At 40.6% G+C, this 15301-nt stretch overlaps 1 protein-coding gene across 1 annotated transcript in view; it reads left to right on the top strand.

The window, feature by feature from the left end:
- The window catches only part of tmem178bb (transmembrane protein 178Bb), a 127194-nt gene that overhangs the window by 46766 nt on the left and 65127 nt on the right, over window positions 1-15301 (top strand). The window contains exon 2 of the mRNA XM_061080015.1: window positions 13007-13120. Within this exon, the coding sequence (XP_060935998.1) occupies window positions 13007-13120 (114 nt within the window). The remainder of the gene's footprint in view (window positions 1-13006; window positions 13121-15301) is intronic.

Genomic DNA, 15301 nt, shown 5'->3' with positions numbered 1-15301 from the left:
CACCACAGTGCCAACGATGAATTTATTCAAATCTTTGTTTTTTTCCCATAATTCATTAAGTCAACTTAGGAGAATTGAAACCTTCTTAAATAATTGAGCACGTATGTATTTCGATTAAAAAAGTCTACTGCTTCAGTTTCTATACTGCTAAGTCTCTCAAATGGGAGATTGATGAGCTCTGTGATAATAAAGTTAAGAGTAAATAGCTCAGTGTCAGTGCTCAGAGATGGAAGGACTCAAATGCAGAAATGTTATTGTCCTTTACCTTTATTGTCGTGAACATGTGTGTCTATATTCCCTGAATGAAGAGTGTAATGACAGAGCTCTCTGGTAATTGTCTACACTCGGTCCTGCTGCCAGTAAAATATTCTGCTTTTCTTCTCTTGTGCTTGCATATTTATGTCAAGGAATATAAATATTGTATGGATAACCCTTATCAAAATAGGATTATACTGTTATTCAATAAGCTATTTCAATACGAAAAATCTAATCCTACTGTTACATAATCAAACAATGTAAAAATTATTATTTTTAAATCCTCCTTCAAAATGTGATTAAAGTAAAACAACAAAATGTAGGGAAACCCTCCTTTTTGCCGTCTTACCCAGATTCAGTTGAGCAGATCACACTTTCTGTTGGGCTGCAGCCAAATCCCAGTAAGCAAGAATGTTTAGAATTTAGCAAGAATAAGTTGCCTCATCTCAACTATCTTTATTTGAATTTAGTTTTTACAGCCCGACTATTCAACGCATAATAAAGAACATCTATACAGTACAACCATGAAACATCTTGGCACCATAATCCGTTGACCAATGGCCAATCGTAATCCTAATACTAGGAACAACTGGGAAAGCATCCAATCTACCTACTCTACATGCTGCGACTCCTGTATTTCACATGTCCAAACCGAAAACTGAGGAATGAGTTTCTGTAGCATCTCTAAAGTTGTTGTCTCTGGGGATACTGACATTAAGTTTAACTACAGTAGCGTACATTGCATGGTATATTCCAATTAGAGATCTTCCAGTGGGAATAAAAACAAATTTCATTTAAGTGGAAAAACACCACAATGCTGTACTAAATTTCCCCTTGTGGTGGTTCAGAAGTTATTTGTTGTATTTCGCATTTAACCCAAAGCCCAGGATTACTGTCAGTGATATTTCAAACGTCCATGCAAATGTTTGTCTGATTATTTATTTCTCCATTGTCCTTGTTTGACCACCATGTTGTGGTGAGCAGAAATCCATGGTTTTAGCAAACAAGCCCATGACCAACACTTGTATTAGGAAAGGTTAATACTGTGGTCATGATTACAACCCAGCAAACCTTGTTGGATTAAAAACTGGATGTGAATTACAGACTAAAGCTCTCCAATCTCTGCTCCCTCTTTTCTACACGCGTACTTCCTGCATTGTTGCTAAGACAGATGTTCCAGGCTGATCTTAAGGATCTGTAAGGGTCGGGTATGAGCCGGTCCTTGAACTTTTGAACTCTAATGAATTTTGTCCACCTTAGAGTGTTGCAGCTGGCTCTGTTCTTTGAAATCTGGCTCTGCAATGGAGCAGTTACATTTAATGCATGTAAAAAAGTAAATATCATATGAGCGCACAAATAAATGACTTTGAAATACCCATTTTGGAAATAAACAGATTTGCTAACCTCTTTCTAGCTAGGAAACTCCAGTTAAATATATAAATATCCAGTTAAAAGTATTTAGAAGCTTTTTAATTTTCAACCATTGAAGAAGAATGGAATAACATATATAAGGTCCTTTCAAAAATTATTGTTAAATTTCCCAAATTCGTGATTTGTTGGAGTGTGTATTGTCAGAATGGCAGTTTTCCATATTTCCAGCATCTGTGCTGCTAAATGGATTCTTCAGCTGTCTCTATACTAAATGCTGAGAGATGAACTTGATACATTTTTTTGCAGCCATTTACGAGATTGACTCTAGTTCATTTCTCGGTGATACTTCCCCCAAATAGCCATGGGGAAGTAAGAAGAAAATCTGTATGTACATCACAACTCTTCGTCTTTATTATTAAGACAGCGGGGAGCTAAATACACATTTAAAATTAAGCTTTCCCCAAAGGTCAAGCACGATCGCTTAAGGAGCAGATTAGACTGAGTCCCTCGCTACTGCCCAGTCAATCGGAAGACTCTGAGCCAAAACTACTCCCCTGCAAGAAAATCATCCAAACAGTATGGATACAATATACCCATATGGGAAGGGATGCATACACACAGACACACACAGGTTCAGTCCTTTAGTGGAATCGCTTCTACTTACAATCACTCTACAAACAGCGTCTGGCTGAGAGAAGTTTGCAGAACCCTGAAGAGCAATTTGGCTTAAACAAGCTAGAACTCCATTTGAGGGGAGGGGGGGGGGGCAAAATGCCTCCGTCTCAGGGCTGCGAGGAATGCTTCTCTTTAATAGCACCTTGTTCCTGGCCATGATGGTACCTGTGTTTGTGCCATCTCCATGAATCCTACCTGTTCTTTGAGTTTCTCTCTTCGCTCTCTGCTTTGGTGTACAATTGCATGACTCTCCTGTAAGTCAGAATATGGTGATCTTATGGTGTTTCCACTCAATTATATTCCTCCATCCTTTATCTACGCACTTTGTTCTATGCAGTGGTTGTACGAGAAGAGGAGAGGGGAGAAGGGTTGGGATCCAGGTGAAGCTAAGACAGATCTGGAAGCGAGGCTCAGTCAGATAACAGCAATGTTCACGTTTCTGAGCTTTGGCTTGGCGTGTCCTATTATTCAGTGGAATGACTTTCCCTTATCTACGGGTGGGAATGTCAGACTCTCCTTTCTTCGACCTGTTTTCTTTCCCAGTGAGATGATTGCTCCCTTTTCTCCAGTGAATGGAAATCTACCTGTGTGGTGGAGTGAAGCCCCATCACGGTTCTCCTATTGGCTGCCATTCCGCCGCACTTGTCAGAAAAGCAGTGCTGAATAATCGCCCCCATAGAAAAAGTTATTTGAGTTGATTTAGCTTTGTCTGAAAACAAACTTAAACTCTCCGTTCATGACTGAAACTTGGCAGAGGAATACGGGACTTGGCCCTCTCATCGAGCTCTGCCCGAAGGATTATACTTTCATCAGCACACCCAGACTTTCTGGCCGCAGTGGAGGACTTGCTGTTGTGTTCAGGAACCACGTTGTGTGTCGCCTGATGAACGTCGGGTCGTCCTCTTCATGTGTAGCTTCAAGTGATTAAAGTCGGATGCACTAATCCTTTCTTTTTTCCCACTGTATTTTTTTATCTACCGACCACACAGCCTGAACTGATCATTTTTAACTGAATCCACCGATTTTTTTTTTTCCGACTCCCTCCTTAAGCCTCCCAGATTTCATTGCCGCTGATTTTAACATTCATGTTGATGTTAGCGACAGTTTTAGCCCAAAATCTATTAATATTACAGAGTCTGTAATCTCTCTCAGCATATGTTTGACTCACAGCTGAGGGCACAGTCTTGCTTTTGCTCTTGGTATGAATATTGATTCCTTATTTCCTGAGGAGCGATATTCCATTAAATTTGTCATCTGCTTTCTTTACACTGCCACAATATCTTTTGCTCTCACGTCCAAAAGCCGGCTTTTGATAGGGTAGACCACCCCAACTTGGCTGATAGGCTTGAGCAGTGAGTTTTTGAAAATGTACACTTTGGTAGGCGTATGTATTAATCTCCGCTTTAGTGACTCAAAGGCTATTTGTGTGTGGACGAGAGGCTCAAAGAGAGAAAAGTTTGTATGTGTTGAATAATGCACGAAGGCTCAGTCCTTGTTCCTATTCTGTTATATTGGTATATCCCCTTGGACAGTTAACAGGGCCCTTTGAAGTTATTTCCTATCACTGTTATGATAAATAAGCCCAAAATACAAGCTGGAAATGCTGAAATATCGGACCCTTTTGTCGTCTAAAACATAATTGATGGCCTTGTGTCTCTCAGTTTAATCATTCATAGAAATCTAGTTGTAAATATGGACCAGGGTCTTGGTCATCTGGACCCAGATTTTTAGGTGTTTGATTAGTTTCTTATTTTCCCAGCAGAGGAACCTTTGCAAAGCTCAAGCCCATTGCATTTCAAGCGGATATTGAAATGTTAATTATTTTATTTCATCACATCTCGACTATCTCTGCCACCTTTTCATCTGTCTCAGTAAAACATTTATTTATTTATTCAAGTCGTCCAAAAAGCTTTTGACCCGGTCCTCCAAAAGGTCACATGTGACAGCAATTTGAATTGCTCTACACTGGCTCCTCATTAAATTCAGAATCCAAATGAAATCCATGTATCTAAGTCTCCCATGGGGCTTTTGATGGTCAGGTCCTGCCTCCCTGACACTCTGCTGCAGTCCTCTTCTGATCAGGGGGTTTCTGACTGTTCCTACAACAAAAGTATTGGGGAATGCACATTTGAGGCTCAAGACCCCCTTGTCTATATGTTTTGCATCACTTTGCCTAATATGTTGTTTTATGTATTTTTTATAAAGTACATCTTTGCTTTTATTATGTCCTCCGTTAAGCACTCTGTGTAGGTCTCTGCTCTTTAAGCTGAGTAAAGTAAAAGATTGACTTGCTTACTTCTCAGTGAAGTTTTGTGTTGTAAAATGTCTGCAGTGCAAGTACATTGTCAAAGTTCAATGAGGCTTCTCTGTGCACTCAAAATGTTTTGTTTTGATTCAATTCACCGTTTGTTTAATGTATATATTTATGTATAAGTTAACTTCTAATCACATCACATATATTATTTGATTCATTTACACTTATTCAACATTATAGAAAACACTGCCTTAAAAGTGACCCTTTAAATTAAACTCATGTAATAAAGTTACATGCAACTTAAATTTGTAATCGAGTCAATATTTTAGGCCCAACATTTTCCTGAGTGTGTGTATAGCAGCTTCAGGCCAAGGAGAGTAACAGTTAATGATTCAGGATACTGGACGTATCACACAAGCCTGGAATCAGATTACTCCTCTTCCTCCTTCTCCATCCTATTATCACACAGTACTACATCCGTCTTTATGAGGCCCACCCAATCCGTGTGGATTTGCACATTTTAAGAAGTAACTACAATTCAATCCGCAAATCTTTTCAATTAGATTCAAAATGATTTAATGCTACATAAGTGCACCACTGCATCACAGGTATGTGTGGAAGGGAAACGGTTATTTTAAGTTATGTGTAATGTGACCTGCTCTCAAGACTTTTTCCAGATTCAGTTTGACTTAACGACAGAAATCCCCTGACTGTCCAGCAAAATGCTTACACACTCATCTAAGTTGCTCTCAATTACCAACACACTCTTACAGAGACATAAAGCCTTCTAAGCCAAGTTGGAAGTCTTCAACAGATTCATTGAAATTCACTTTTTATGTGGTGTTTTCGTACGTTATCAACCACGTTTGCATCGTGGAACTGCAGTGAACTAAGCCATGGTTTTTATGTCACAAATCTAACTAACCTGCATCATTTGTGGGAGTGGGGTTTTCCATATGCTTTCAACATAGCTCTGTTACCTCCAGGTGTAGCTTTAACTATCTGTATCCTGCAAGTTATGTTTGCTCAAGAAGCTTAGAAAGAGCAACACAATATAAGCTGTTTGGTACAGTGGGCAAGACAAGAGTTCTCCATTAAATACAAACCATCCATCGACCTATACGTGACCCTGTGCAGTGTGTTTTTCTTCTCTGGCTCAAATCCGACTGACTGAATTACTTGTTGCCATAATGTAGTGTAGGAGAGGATTGTGTGTTTGATAAGCAGAGTTGGAGCTCCAGGCGAGCTGCGGAGGGGTGGGTGGAGATAGATATCAGGGGGTTAGTTGCATATTCATGGACCATTTTGGACCATTACCAGTGCAAAATGATAAGTAACCAGTTACCAGCACAGACAAAAGGAAGCACAGAAGAGAAAATGTGTGGACTCACATCCAAGCCATTAAACCAAACCTTCACCCTCAATGTGTTCCTGTGTGTTCTCCAGACGCACGACTGAGTCACACGGCTGCTGCTGCTCCGGAATCCTGCTCATTGCTTCTCGAAGCTGTCGACTCGTTTCCTTTTTAGACAAAATATTTTTGAGTGAAATACAAAATGTACGTCTCCCCAGGAAAATATTTGTAAATAGTTTGGACTAGGCTGCTGATTATCGCATTTGACACGTTTTAGGTTATTTTTGTGAGCGCTGCGTGGTGCCTCATCCCTCTATAAATATTTAAACAGGGAGACTGGATTACCTGAGGCCAGAATACATATGAGGAAATGTACTCTAAGAGCAGAGCCAAATGGGTTCATGGAATGTGCTTTCGACAAGAATGGCTGATTGGATTTTTGTACATATACTGGAAAATAAAAAGGTTCTCCTTTATGTGTGGAGTTCTGTGCCTGCATCGTACTCCGGCTTCCTCCATCATTCAAAAGACATGAGTGACTCCAAATTGCTTGTAGGTGTGATGTGTTTCCTCAGAGGATAAGCGGTATAGCTAATGAAAGGATGGATAATACTTATATTTATTATAGCCCTAATTACATGCAAATTAGATCATTATTCCTACTAGAAATGTGGAGTATCATGGCATTTGAGCTGCTGGAAGGTTTTTAATGTGACAAATGTGTGTAGGAAGTCTTGAATCTCACTGATCATAGCTTAATAGTGATCAAACATTAAAAAAACAGCAGTGGTACTAACATTAATTTTAGAACAAGACTAGCAATCAGTGGACACATGCCTTTGCCAAGGCCCAACACATTCAATCAGGCTGTTAAAGTTAAAGAAATTCTCCCCTCCTTCGTTTGAGTTTGTGTCAAAATTGAATGGGTTCTCTCTTGGCCCTTGGTCCATCCTTCGGCCATGTTACGTGGAAATACTTTCAGTAGTCGTGGGAATGGTTTTGTTTCGACAAAGCATCAAACAGAGAAAAGGACAGGGGTGAAAACATAACCTCCTCGGTTGAATAGAATAGAATATGGCATGGTGGTGAGGGCCACATGGCTGTGTTATAGTTCAGATGGAATAAGAGCTCTAGATGTGCATCGTTCGGAATTTATCAAGACAGTTCAGCAAGGAGAAGCAGAAAAAATAATTAATAAAGGTGGACTATAATAAAAGAATAAACTATAAAGTAATGAAGAAAAAAAACGAGAGCTCATTAAATACTACTTGACTAAATTAAATCCTAATCTTGACCACATGGGTGGACATGGCTGCTCTTAGATCTCAACAATGCTATGCAATGTTATGATTGATCTGCAAAATGAGCCGATCAATACTGAAATCACTTATGAGTGGTCTCCTCCCGGCCCATATGAGATCATCTCTTGTGAGACAAGCTGCTGACAGATCCTCCTCTTGGCCTAACACTCAGGTGCATCCCTGCTATCTGACACCCGAGTTCCCTTTGGGGAGGGGGGGGGGTAGACCCAGCTGCTCCTGAGAGATGAAGGTTGCATGCAGGACGTCACTGTAGACAGACACTGTAGAGGAAATGAATACATAGTAGGTTAGTTGGTTATGCAATAGTGCTTTTATCCCATTGGCATTGCTATATGGGGACTGCATGTAAAAGGGTGATTTATGCAGGGTTTATTCTGGACTCCAGTAGACACCTCTGAGATGAGATGATATGAATTCTCAAACAACACGACAGAAACAACGTCCTTGTGATAGACGTCTTTTGCCAAATTTTAAGCGCCATGCCTCATCTATCTCTAAAATATGTCAGCAAAATCACGCTGTAGAAATACTACATACTCTTGTTGCTGAATATCCTTATATTGTGAATGTAATTACAATGCACAGTGATGACTTGATTAATAAGCTATTTTCTTAAGATGGATATAAGTAACTTGGTAAAGACATGGGCTGCCAAAACAATGTTAAAAAATTCAGAATAAAGTGAGTGCCCAACTATTTATCTTATTCAGGCTGACAAACACTTTCTTGGTTTTGGTACCTTATTCAATAAAGTTTCTTCCTGCATTGTACATTTTAAATTGGTTTAAAATGTCATGCTGTTGGTGGTAGGACATATGACCCTGTGATTTAGGCCAGATATTTCGAAAAGGCAGGTTACTGTGAATTTTACTGCCACCACCTAATTTTTCTTTGCTCCCCAGAGAACATTTCTCCATTTTGGGAATAACCCTTTTCTCTGGAGCCAAACTATCAAGATTCTTTTGCCTTTATTGACTTGGTAAGACAGTGGACAGCATGTGTGAAATGCAAAGAGAGTATTTAACCGCAGACACACGCAGAGGGTCGGGTCAGAACTGACCCTGCTTCTGCCGGAGGACTCAAGTCTCCCCAAACTATCAAGCTTGCATGCAAGATAACAAAGGTCCACCTTACTGTGACATGTATTATTCATTTTTGTATTTTTAGGTAGAAGAACGTGTTGGGTCGGTCCAAAAAAAGCCATTTGATAGAGGCTTTGTATCAGAAGTCTGAAGCGATAGAAAAAGACAAGATGAATTTGAAATCTGCTGTCTTAGAAACTTCTGTGAGGGAAATGGAACTACCAGTATAGATTTGTCTGCATTAGGAGGTTTTCTCCATCGTGTTTCTTTGGTCCCATGCATGAGGGGAAAAACATTATATTTGTCAGGTTGAAGGATTCTTGCACACAACCTCTGGACTTAATGGAGTCTGACCACTTGTCATACCCGCTCTTTGAATCGAAGCACATATTCATCAAAACATTCTACAAAGCGTATAATAGGACGGCTGTTCTCGCATTATCGGGCAGCCGAGTAGTATTGATCACCTGAATGCAAATGTTTATGAGAACGGGCACTAATTACAGCCCATTCTTGATTGCCTGTGCTGTATTTTCCGTCCACACTGCAGCCAATTAACCCTCCAACTCCACTGCACATAATTTATACTGTACCCTCATGTGGTGTCTTTAATACCTGTCTGTGAGCAGTGTGCGAGCACTGGGGTGCTGCCTTCAAATTAGTTGATTCCGTAATAGAAGCCCAGCTCCTTGTTGCTCTGATGAGTCTTTTGCCGGGGTCATCACTTTTATTGGCCTATTTGAAATCCCTCCAGGTCTCGGAGGCTTCCTGAAACATCAGGAAAATCCACAGCAGCCCCATGACTCTACTACACAAGACAGATCCCTGCGAGCCACCTTTCTGTTCATGCTGTAACACCAACAGAAATTGGTGTTCTAAAGCCAGCGGGATCGCACAGTTAGGATCAACTTCAAACGCTTCACTGGGGGAAACGGCTCCAAAGTAACCTGAGATGACTTGTGGGAGCCTGAAGGAATTCCAGCACTGAGTACATGAATTACACAGCACATGCATCACGCAGGAAGACCACTGATTAATCTGTGATGCATTTTGATCGCAGACGCAAGGCGAGGGTAGAACATTCGGTGGATGTTATTCCTGAATAGAAGCACCTTCCTGGCAACAGGAATGGAATGACATTTACCAGATGTCCTGAGTTACCGCACAGATCGTCATACAAACCATTATAGATTATTAAGATTTCAGATTGGAAATCATATTTGTTGTTCGACCAATGAATGTGGATTTCTATTCATCATACATTTGGTAATAAATGTGCCATGAGACCAGCATAAATGTGTTACATACAGTCATGTAATTTAGTTTACAGCTCAAAAACACATATGACCAGGCACTGTCTCTTTGACTATACTTTCATCCAGCTACGACGTACTTGTACTTGAAACTTAAAAAAATCTGTTCAACTCCACTACATTTTTACTACAGTATGTGGAAATACTGTATATACAGTTTTGTTATAAATTAAAGAACCCCAGTATGTGATAAAAAGATATAATGATATAATGATGATATAGTTATAAAAGTAATAACCCTTTGTTATTTTGAATGAAATAAGGATCTAAATATAAGGATCTAAATATGCACCACTGTGTAAATATACATTAACAAGGTGGTAGGCAGAAGATCTCCATAGCCATTCATTTGGGATTATCTTCTCAGGCTTGAGCATCATGGAGCTGAGTGGTTGATGGACAGACTGACCAGCCCCCTGCCATGCAGCGCTAAAAATAATCATGTATTGAGGTATTTGTTCATATCACATGCTGTCACCAGTTATAAAAACATAAAACCCCCAGGATTATACAAGACTAATGTATGGGGCCTCAAGAGATTATTTACAAGCTGCCATCTGTTAATATTTACAATTTTCCCCCAGTTTGTTGGGTATAACCAGGACAGATAACGGCAAAGACAGTTAATACAACCCATATGTCTTCAGAATTTTAAGCTTTTATAAAGTGACGATATGTCTCGCCTTCACGCCAATGTGGAAAGGAAATATCTTATAATGTTTAATGAATTAGGTGCATATTTTAAGAAAGCCGTCCTTACATCCTGTAATGTCAAGGATTATGAATCCAATTTACAATATAATTGTGATTCGTATTAGTCATAATTCAGGATGTACACAGCTCCATCTCATGCACTGTATTTTCTTCAGACACACCGAGTCTCTGTGTGAGCGACTGGGCGCTGGGCACGGCACTGTTAAAGAGATAGTCATGAATGGGTAATTATCATTGTCTGTAATTGTGGTCTCCAGGGCGTGCGTGTTGAGTGTGTGAGGTTGCGTTGTTGCCTTGTGCGTGCGTGCGTGCGTGCGTGGCTGCAGGACAGAGGAGAGGCAGTGGAGTGTTATCCCTCGGTTGTCTCTGTTTGTGCAGTTCAAATCTAACGGGACTCCATGAATGCAATTTTCAGCGGGACCACACAGGCTTGCCAGAAATAATTAGAGCGGACATGTTGTGTAATGTAATGGTGTCGAGAGGAAGCAGTGCTCTCCCCTCCACCAGCCAGAAAATTACAATCATGGTATGAACCAGTTGTGTTTCGCAGCCACTACTCTCACTTTGTGTTCATACAGGGAAACAGAGACACGCACCGACACAGGTCATTGAGAAGATAATGGTGAACTAGAAAAGATTAGATTAGATAAACAATTACTGCATTTTTTGACTCCTAGGATAGTGGTGAAATACAGACTGGAGATTGTGAATATGATTTTGGCTGGGGTGGAAATGTGTGTGTGTTATGGACAAAAGCAGAATGTGAGGTGCAATAAGAACAGGCTGATAAATCATAATGCACACAGCATGTGACTTGAATGTCCACTGAAGCTTTGAAATAAATGTTCTAATGAAACAAATAGCTAACTCAGCGAAGGGTAATGCCTTACATATTGATGTGATATGAAAATGTTTCTTCATATTGAAAAAGGGAGGTGAGAAAATATACACAATCGATATTGAACAGATATAAAATGGCCTGCCACCACATTTAACATTCTGTCCGATAAGAGAAAACCCTCAGAGTCCAAGACATACACTGGTTGTCCAATCACCGCCAAATCTATTAACATGTAATATGAAACAGAAAACATCCACATGTCTGAAACAACATGTAATCATAGTAAGACGATGATATATTCAATAAAACTCCACAAGGGCAACAAGTTAGAGTTTCAGCATTCATTGTAGCACCGATCAATTAAGTACTTTTGCGACGAGTCAGCAGTTACATGTCAATACTGAGTCTCAATCTAAGTAAAGCGGTCCACATCTGAGTTGTCAGGCAGCAGTGACTCCCTCCCCTCCTCCCTGTGCCACTAAATTGTTTATTAGTCTGGAGCGCTGCGGTTATTGTTTCTCCCACGTGCCTGCGTGTGTCCAGCCTCCGCGACAAAGCCAAACCCGACATGAGCTCGTACGACAATGTCTATGCTTCGAGTATGTCGTTGTGAAACTTTTATCCAGGTGAATTCAAGACTCTGTTTCGAAATGTCGAACCAAATTAAACGACAAAACAGATTCTTTGTTGTTGTCGACCCACCTGTTTATTGCAACCACTGTAGAGCTGTACCACTATCAAACGACTATTGGATCCAATACAATCCAATTTTGCGCAGATATCCTTTTGCTTAGACGATCTTAATAGAGTTGGTGGTCCCTGACTTTTCATCTAGCACAACCATGTGGTTCACGTTTGTGTTTTCGAGTGTAACATTGTCATATTGTTATTGAAGTTGACACATTTATGAACCTCTAGCCTTCTGTGACCATCAGTCATTATTTCAAATTGTCCACTAGCTGATTGGAAATTCCTGCATCTTGGTTTGTAATTCAGCTTGGATACCGCTTATTATCAAAGGTTAACATGATAAACTAACATGGTGGGCATGGTAAAGAATTCAAACTGCACCACATCAGCATGCTTTCTCTATCATTGTGAATATGTTAGCATGGCGACATTAGCAGTTGGCTCAAAGCACCGCTGTATGAGTCGCCGCGGTGATGGCAAAAACAGCGGAAAGTGGGAACGCGCGTCGGACTATTGAGAAGAGGATTTTGGGGAACAGGACTATATTATTCACCAACCACAAGAGGTCACTTATCAGGAATACAGCAGGTCCTTTCAGGAAAAATGTCTCAAACCATTGTAGTTCAGTATCTCTGCACCTCAGCGCGTCTCCATTAATTCAGACACGTCCGTGCCTGTCAGTACATCGTCAGTGAAATATGTTGCGTATAGAAATCCAACACACATTACCAGGCCAGGGGACTCGTGGAGACGCTCGTAATTACTCGCTGAATGGTTCCCTTGACTGATTAGTTAATAGCTTTTGAAGAACTCATTGTTTCTCTGACAGCCATTGTATCAGAGTTGTAGATAATAGAAATGTATGTTGAAAGTGTTCCGTCAGCATTGACACAATGGGGTATAACACAACGGAAGATTGCCATTGTTTTAGGGAAGATGAGTGATTGCCAGTGTCTGGGTATTTAATTAATAACTGCCGACATGGCCTCTCCAGCTGAATTATGCCTCTGCAGAACAATGTTATCTCTACTTCCTGCTCTGTGTCATCACTGTGGATGTTATGTAATGACCCGTGAGTCATGTAGTTTCTAGATTTGAAAAGAATTTTTAAAAAGTGTCTTTTTTCCCTCTGCAGGTTCCATCGCAATTTGCTCCTACATCAAATATCACTACTCCTCAGCTACGATACCCAAAAATCTCTCCAACAACATCACCAAGACGATAAGGCAGGACGAGTGGCACGCCCTCCGTAAGTCTTCTACTTTTCTTTCCTTTCCTCCACAACTACATATCATTTTATTTTTGTAGGTAAATGCTTTATCTTATTTCACAATCCAATGTTATTTGAAACAGAAAGTACAGTGGAAGATAAATAGAAATACACCACACTGGCTGGAGTCAGGTTCCTGCTCTCCTTTCTTTTATTCCTTGAGCTGACGGTGCCAGCTATTAATGTAGTAACATTCAACAGCAAAGGTATTCAAAACTGGACAATTTTACTGTGATTAAAGCTCGGCAGAAGTACTGACGTGCTGAAGCCTTCATTTTTATCGGACCTGGTTATTTTTCACAGTTAGACTCTACAGGTGTTGACTAAAATTCTACCCTAAATGATCATTGAAGTCAGTTCAGGCCTTTTTGTCCGAGAAACAGCCACTTCTTGGTATAAAATGGAACATGCATGGTGTTATAGTTAACTGAGGATAATTGCTGATGAACTTTTGAATTGAATTCCGATGACACTTTTGGAGTTCATGGTCCTGAGAGGATAAATACTGTCTTTCTTGTTTCCATGAATCCAGGTGTTTTTGTTTAACTATACTTTCTGTCAGTAATGCTTTCAGGTTACGTTCATCCTTCCATACCTGTTAATCCAGTGAAGGGTTGTTGGGGTCTGGAGTTTTGGGGTACATAAGAAACAGTAGTAGATACCAGTCATGGTTTCCAGGAGTTGGACCATGTTGATCTCATCAGGTTGTAATGAGCCTTTAACTTTGTATGACATTAAACATATTGTCAACACCAACCTGGAAACTGTGTGTGCAAAAAATCTCACCCCAGATGATGAGCGCTATCATTCAGGTTAAACTATAGCAGAGAGATGTCAATTTAACAGGTTTATTGACGCAACATTTGTCAGAGTAAAGACCCCCATCAGGTGGTTCACCCAAAAACTCATTTCGGATGGTGATAAAGACTCAAGTCTCTACGTTAGGCTGTGATCTAGTTTGAGCTCCGCTAACTGCATATTTGTCCAGTAAGTTGTGGGCCTGGGGAGAATACACTCAGCTGCAGAGCTCCATCTCCACGCTGCTGTTTGCCTGTTAGATTATATCAGCATGGGTAAGAGTGCTGTTAGCGGGGAGTCAATCTACTTTTAGGATACCTGCCATTCATGAGCCATTCCCATGGGCATCTTGTAGCTCTTCAGTCGCCCGGCTACTGAGCCGAGTGGAAACACACTCTGACCTCAAACTGTCACTGACTAGTCCTTGGCTGTCAGGTGACAGGGTTGGGAAGGGCTCTTCTCAGCTCTAAACCGCAGAGGTCTGTTCTGCTGTCTGTTTCCCTCTGTCTTCCTCCCTTGAAACAGTCTGTCCTACAAAACTGGAGAGGAAAATATTTTTGTTTCGGAGGCTACTTGAGAGCATATACAGGGTAGGATAACTCTGCGTTGTATTGTTAACTAAAGTTATAAATGAATATATATATATATATATATATATATATATATATATATATAGGACTGTAAAGCAGTGCTATAGAGGCTTCTTAGTTGCTTAGCTCGCTTTATTGAATGCCCGTGTCTCACAAACAAGCGTCACTTATATACGTCACTTACATGCGCCCGTAACTCCCGTATAACTACGGTTAATGCGCAGGCGCATTAAACTACCGTATATGACATCTCCCCTCTTTTGAGTGTTATGTCAATAACATCATAGGAACACTTTAACTGAAAATGCACATCATAAATTAAGATTAAATTAAATATAGACATTTCAACATACACAGGTTTCTTTCCACTCAACCAATGAATAAACATCAACATGTACAACTGTACAACTTTCTTTTTTCACAAATCAACATTATCACATCAATGTCAATATACTTTTCTTTTCTTTCCCCCCCCCCCAAAGGCCATATAATCTGCACTTATTTACAGGACAAGCCTGTCGGGTGGTTTGCACACCCGTCCAGATCTGGTCACAGTCTGACCGGGTAGAGGGATTGTGGGAGTAGCCACACTCTGACTGTCAGTGGGAGTAGCCACACTCTGACTGTCAGGAACAGTCTCTAACATGGTGGCTCCCTCAGAGTGTGTGCCTGTCCCTGTGGCCTCCTCGTGCGCTGCTGGGATGGGCTGGGGAACTGGCCCTGGTTGGAGGTGACGGCGGTTCCGCCGCAGCTCTGCTCCTTGCTGCGTCTT

The sequence above is a fragment of the Limanda limanda genome, chromosome 1 (assembly GCF_963576545.1).
Source record: "Limanda limanda chromosome 1, fLimLim1.1, whole genome shotgun sequence".
Classification (NCBI taxonomy): Eukaryota; Metazoa; Chordata; class Actinopteri; order Pleuronectiformes; family Pleuronectidae; genus Limanda; species Limanda limanda.
This window is presented reverse-complemented; position numbering and strand designations above follow the sequence as displayed.